At 50.8% G+C, this 6,658-nt stretch overlaps 1 protein-coding gene; it reads right to left on the reverse strand.

Annotated features, from left to right (window-relative positions):
- Positions 1-934: 934 nt before the first annotated feature.
- CHC_T00003348001 (hypothetical protein) lies at positions 935-2,416 on the reverse strand. XM_005714406.1 is given in 2 exon segments: positions 935-1,615; positions 1,616-2,416. 1 exon segment carries the CDS (start codon positions 2,414-2,416, stop codon positions 1,616-1,618), a length of 801 nt encoding a protein of 266 aa, XP_005714463.1. The 3' UTR covers positions 935-1,615.
- Positions 2,417-6,658: the final 4,242 nt, after the last annotated feature.

Below are 6,658 nucleotides of genomic sequence, written 5' to 3' on the forward strand. Positions count from 1 at the left end.
TTGGGCGGCGGGTACGAGCCAAGTGTCCCCGCAGAGAGCCGCCGTGGCCCCCCTGGCGGCCGATGGAAGGCGGGAGGCAGTCGGGAGGCAGTCGGACTGGAGTCGCACGAAATCCGGCGCATTGCATTGGAGCCTGAGCGATTCCGAGATCAGTTGCAGCCCCTGCTTACAGTGCCGCTGTATCTATCCCGTCGGACTGCCCTTGACCATCCGTCAACTCGTGGTCCTCCTTCCATCTGCTCCCCACAGTTCACATCCACCGCACCCCCTCTCCTCCACGCCTCCACCTCATCTTACGTATCTTTCACCCTCGCCTACTTGCATTCCTCATTGCCCCTTTCTCTCCTCTCCTCCACACCGCCTCGCCCTCCCATATGACACCCACATAACACCCCCGCCGCAAGCACCACTAGGACATTGCATATTGTACGCTACCCTTCCACTCCGGCCCCTTTTTTGTAGTGACGGTATTGACTAATGCCGCCACAAACGTCGTCACATTACACGTAACCCTAATACTAATACTAATCCCTACAGCCGCAGACGCGCCTTCCCCTGCCCCACCCAACCTCCACACGTCCTCCCGAACACCAGCACGGCGCTTGAAATGAATCCGGCATACCCGACGGTCTTCCACATCGCTTCTGCCACTACCGCACCCAAAAGCGCCGCTAAAGGGAGCACGTCTCGCGTAACATCAGGTGCTCCATCACTTCACGATCCGAGGAAAGACGCAACATACATCGCAGGCGCAGTGCGTGCCTAGACAGTGCCGTACAATACCTTCACAGCCGTGTGTCTACAAAATACAGTAAAGCACAGTTCGCACCCTCGCGCTTTGAACAAGTTTAGGGCACGCATGTACCTCTACTGTACGGACAACATCCGACAGCCATTGATTGTGTGCAAGTCGAGACCTCAAATAAGGCCATGGTTCCAAGGCTGAATACTACAGTATATTTTAGAAATTTTGAGTGTACTTTACGAACAGTAGGGCAAACCTTCAATGTGATCTTGTCAGGAAACCACTCTTTCAGGACGTCGGCAGTTGCGGCATCCAGCTGCCCATTCCAAACTTCTCTTTTCTCTTTTGTGCCCCATTGTTTCAATACAAGAGCGTGGGCGGCAGACCTGTCGCGAAGGTATCGTGCGTGCAGAGGTACTTTAGTATCGTGATGGTTACTCTCCACGATGGAATCTCTGCAAATAACCTGGCGAGCAGCTCAATCGCTTGCTAGGCCCCAGCTTGCTCAACCTCTTCTGCGCCCTCACTATTTGCGACCTATTGTTCACAAGTCGCAGTGACATTAGTACGCACGTACGTACTTCGTCTCAAATCATGCCGCTTCCATCTGCGTCATTCGCCACCACTCTTACCTCGCCTTCTCGCACTCCCTGCTCGGAGACAGTATTGTCTTCTTGTTCTCGTTCAATCGCCGCCGTTCCATCATCCATTGCGTCTTCGTTTTCTGCACTTGCAGTGTCATGACATCCCGGCACTTTATCGCCCTGAGGCATGATAGCTTCGGCTTTTCTCTTTAGCCACCTTTCCAGTCTTGGAATCAACAGTGTTCCCGGTTTCCTCCATCTCATCCTACGTATCCCCAGCCCCATTTCATTGCGTCTTTTTCTTCTCTCTTGCATCCCGCCCTGCCCGCTCGACTGCCCGCTCCGCCATCCCATATGATCCGCATGCCGCCAACAATAGCAGCCAGTACGACGAACACGCCACCCCCTTCCACTCCACTCCCCCTTCTGCAATTAAAGACTTGATCAGCCCCTCTACATAAGTGATCACAATGTCAAACATGAGCAAGAAACAGCAAATACTCCCTAACATCCCCAGCTTCTCGTTCCCTTGTCCCAGCCTGCTGCCATACGTTCTCTCCATCGCCAGAGCGATGCTCGCTGCAAACCCGGCGCACCCAATTGCCTTCCAAATCGTTCCTCCCATTTGCAGACCGAACGAAGCCATCAGCGGGTGCGACTTCTCGCGAACCAGCAGCTGCTCCATCACTTCTGGGTCGGAAAACACCCGTAAATCAGACGATAGGATCACAAGGTGCGCAAACAGCGCGCATGCCGTCATCACGGCGTAGAACAGCGACCCGCTCTTCCCCTTGTTGCTTACTAGAAACAGCGCAAACGGTACCACAGCAACTGCTCCCGTGTGTCGGCACGCCGTACGCGCCCACCCGGTGTACTCGAGGGGGTCTAGATTGATCCCCGATTGAAGGGCAGAGAGCATCACCATCACCAGATAGAAGAATACCAACCCAAACACAGTCCATCCGCTCGCTAGGCACATCCTTCGCCCTATCGTCATTCCATTGCGCATCGTAGATTCTTCGATCCTTTCAGATCCCCCTGATCCTGTCGATCTCAATTCTGTCGTCTCGCTCTGCTGCGTCGACATGCGACTCGGAGCTGCGCACTTAGCGTCGTCTTGTACTACCTTTTTCCAAAACGAGGGCAACTTTCTTTTTCCGCATCAGAAATATTGGACAACGCCTGAAAACATGAACAACCAATTGTGTCTGCTCGAATAGACATTTTTTTCGCAACACGTGGAATCTGTGCGTACAAAAAAACGAAATTTTATCAATACTGTAGTGACGACCAGTGCGAGGGGAAAAGCGTGCATGCCCAAATCGCAACGCCTGTAGAACCTCTTGTGGACAGCTCGCACAGGTGTCAGCGCTGTCGAGGTGTCCAGAGGCACAGAGCACATGCAATTCACCATGGATGAATTGTTCATACTAGTGCCTATTTGACATTTTTTCCTCATTTGAGGATCGCACATCCTCAAATGAGGATGAACACGAAAGAGTTCCCAGCTTCCCTTAAACACAGATGCAGTCCACCTTAAGACCATCAATGCCCCTCGCACTCCACACTAAAGAAGGAACTCACAACTTTGAAGTGCTTGATGTACTCTGTTTTGCTGGTCGATGATTCCAGCAACTTCGAAACGCTCAAAGACAGGTCGAGACATCTCAATATTGAGTTCGATTGGACACGCTCCATCCTCAAATTGGCCTCAGCGCGTGCTGGTCTGCGAAAACGATTCCTGTATATTTCCGGCCGTTGTGACGAAGGTTCTGCGATTACGGTCATGCCATGAAATACAGCCGATTTGATTGTCCTGCACATTAGGCGGAGAGAGCAGCTATTGCCGTTCTTCTCGAACGGCGTGGTTTTGCGGATAAAGATTGTCACATTTCGAAATAAAATATGCAGACCTCGAGTTTACTCCAACAATGACATTGCACAACTATTTCACTGTAAGATCGACATGCTGTCACCAAACTGGCGGCTGGCATAGATACAGAATCAATGCGAAGTTGATCTCTGTGATCGGAAGACATCACGTCTTCGCTGAAACACGTAGCGTTCGCCAGAAAAAACCGAAACACCTACTGTTTCGGCAACTCCGGGCAAACCTTTACCCAAAATGCCCCCGCCCTTACTTAAATATTCACTACACCTCATCTGGGCTTGCTAAAATCCCACCGAACCACACAAATTCACAAAACACAACACCGACACCCCACCACCCATCAAGAATGCCGCAAAATACCTCCATTCCCGACCCCGCAGCTGTCCTTGACATTCTTGTAGAGCATGCCGCGCGTCGCCAAGAAGATCTGGAGAAGTATGATGACGCTCCAGCCCTTTCTGAAACCGACGAAGTTTCAGAGAGCGATTGTCCAGTTCTGCAAACTTTCTTCGAAGAAAATGGAACTCAGGCAATCATGGATATGACCAATTTTACTTTCAACGAGTTTACAGGAATTTGAAACCACCTCTCGGAGCACGTCCTGCAGCACTACAACACAGGAAGAAACAGTAAATCTCCGATAAAAGCGAAGGATCTCGTTTCTATGACATTCGCAGTTCTGAAGCACGGTGCCAAGTGGGACATGATGGCCTATTTATTTGGAATGAAAGCACCAACATTTGAGAAAAGAATTAACAAGATGATTCGCATTATTTCCGAATACGCGTATCAAAAGTTTGTTCTTCATTATTAACAACGCTACACAATGTCCAAGCTCATAACCAAGAAGAAAACATTTCGGAAATTTCAGATGTGTCGTTATGCCAGTGATGTGACGTTTCAGCAAAGTTTCCGTCCCGGTGGCTCACTTGAAGAGTCAAAGAAATTCTTCTCTGGAACGCACAAACTTTACGGCTTTAAGGTCGAAGTTTCCGTATTACTAAATGGAATTGCCATCAATTCAAGCAACCACTACCCTGGCTCCGTCTCGGACATAGAAATAATGCGAAAAATATTGGGTTTCATGTTGACGCGCTTGAAAATCAAGCGAGGAGACGGCCATCGTAGACATATGCAACGGGGCGGACGAGCACGAACATAGTTGGGCGGTGCTTCTCGATAAGGGATAAACAGGCATTGACGGAGAAATACGTGCGATACTGCCAAAAAAGAGGCCACGAGGCCGCATTTTGAGCGCGTCTGACAAGCGCCAAAATGAGAATCAAGCATCCGACCGCGTCGTGGTCAAAAAGGTTTTTGGGAGGCAGAGCACTCTTTGGTGTGTTGTGGTGCATAAATACAGGTGGTCTGAGTGTTCTTATGATATTATTTTTCGACTGACGCCTGCTTTGACAAACTTACGTATCCGGTGGCATCCAATTCGTGACGCAGACGGGAAAACGTACGACAGGTACGTTAAACGTTTGCGGAAACTGCTGTTAGGAAACGCAAAAGAGCTCAAGCTTCCTATCGCAAGCGCAGAAGGCGTGTTATAGAGCGTTGTGTGCGGGGACGCGATGAAGAGGAGAATGCTGGTCATTTGTTGGATGATGAAGACAAGGAGGAGGAGAGCGCCTGATCAACTGTAATCAAGACTCTCTCGCCCGGCCATAGACGCCCTCTCCCCCCCCCGCTGAAACGCGTATCGGCCCCAGCAAGCCAGTTCCATTCTTGCCTGCTATTATTGCAGCCACCCTGCTTCCCGCCCTTGTCAAACCCCCCCGATATCCCCGAAAGGGCCCCGGCGGCCGCGACGCAGAAACTACAGCCATTTACGTCTGAAATTATGGACGGTACCAAGCACCCGCGCGCGCGTGTTATCGCAGAATCTGTACGCCGCCCGTACCTCTGCTTTTCAGCCCGTTTCGGCCGCACTGTGTATCATAATCAGGCGGCAAGCGCCGCTCGCAGCAGGATAGGTGGCAGCATGGCATGGCATAACCTTCCGCGGGAGCCGCGCCGCCAATATATGGTATTGCGAGAAGAGTAACGATAGCAACCGATAACATCGCCTCTGGTAAATGGGATACACATTTAAACCGTGCGCCTATGTGTTTCTAAGAATGATGAGCCGGGCCTACGGCAAAGAAAAGCCTAGGCCCTGCTGTCCTCCGTGCTTTACGATGCCCTGTACGCACTGCACTGCACAGGGTCCCTTTCTGGACCGCCTCTCGCTACTGCTCCCATGTCTCACGGCCGTGAGCCGGGGCCGGGCGTGCGATTACAGACCAGCTTGAATTCCATGCGCAGCGCCGGTCTTGCGCCCGAGGAAAGTGACGGTTGTGGTGGAAGCGGGCGGCTAGCGGGAAGGGGAAGCGAGCTTAGGTGTGCAGACTTGCAGTGGGACCGGAGTTGGGTTTGTTCGGTACTGCTCTGTTGGGCAAGAGTCTCGAAAGGAAAATCTGCGGACTCTGCATTTGCGGACCAGGGAAAGGGACCGGTTTACAATCGAGGTCTTGAAGGGCATTGTGCTAAGGGCAGTGTACATACAGCAAATCTACAGTGTAGTGTCTGAGCGGTTATTGAGGTACATACGAATTTGCCAGGCTTTTGTAACTCAGAGCTCAATTACCATCATACAGTGTAAACTGGAATGAGACCGAGTCTCTGACTAAAAACCCACTTTCTTCCTCAAAACAACTCCAACCCATCAAATGTCAATGAACTGAATCGCATGCCTATAGACCGTTAAGTTTGTCATGAGAGAGATTTAATCTCCTCTATCATACATTGGTTGACAATTCAAGTAACCAATCGTAAGAGCATCTCTACTGCGAGTCTAAAATGAAATCTAATGGAATTTTTTCATTCCGAAACCTCAAACGTCACTCTACCTCTATTCTATCGAATAGATTGCCACAAATCAAGCGACTATTGGTCAAGTGATGAGAAATCACGTGCCAAAAAGGGGAAACACCCCTCATTCCCATACCGCGCAACAGTCGCAAACCGAAACCGAATTGTTCTCCTTATTCTCACCTTATCGCATAGACCGCAACATCTGACCCATCAACTTTGCGACCGTCGAACGTTTTGCAACAGCATGGGTCGCGGCAAAAGCTGGGATGTGCGTGAAAATGAAGTGCTTGCCAGAGCATGGATAGCAGCTTCTGAGGACCCCATCGCGGGGACAGATCAGACTGCGAAGCAATTTATTCAGACGGTTCGACTCCGATTCATAGAATAGGGCCCCGACTCTACCGAAGTGACCAACGGGAGATATGGGTTCAGGTCTTCCTTGAGCATCAATCAGCACTTCCCGGACCTTTCAGCCGATGTACAGAAGTTCTGTTTATCTTTTGCCAAGGTTCGTGCATCCAACCCGACTGGGGTTGGAGATTACGGCGTCAGGTCAATGGCTGTGGCTGTGCATATGGG

The sequence above is a fragment of the Chondrus crispus genome, genomic scaffold (assembly GCF_000350225.1).
Source record: "Chondrus crispus Stackhouse genomic scaffold, scaffold_186, whole genome shotgun sequence".
Classification (NCBI taxonomy): Eukaryota; Rhodophyta; class Florideophyceae; order Gigartinales; family Gigartinaceae; genus Chondrus; species Chondrus crispus.

Bases quoted from the DNA above. Each gene is read 5' to 3' on its own strand.
- CHC_T00003348001 (XM_005714406.1), bottom strand. From the start codon at position 2,416: ATGTCGACGCAGCAGAGCGAGACGACAGAATTGAGATCGACAGGATCA.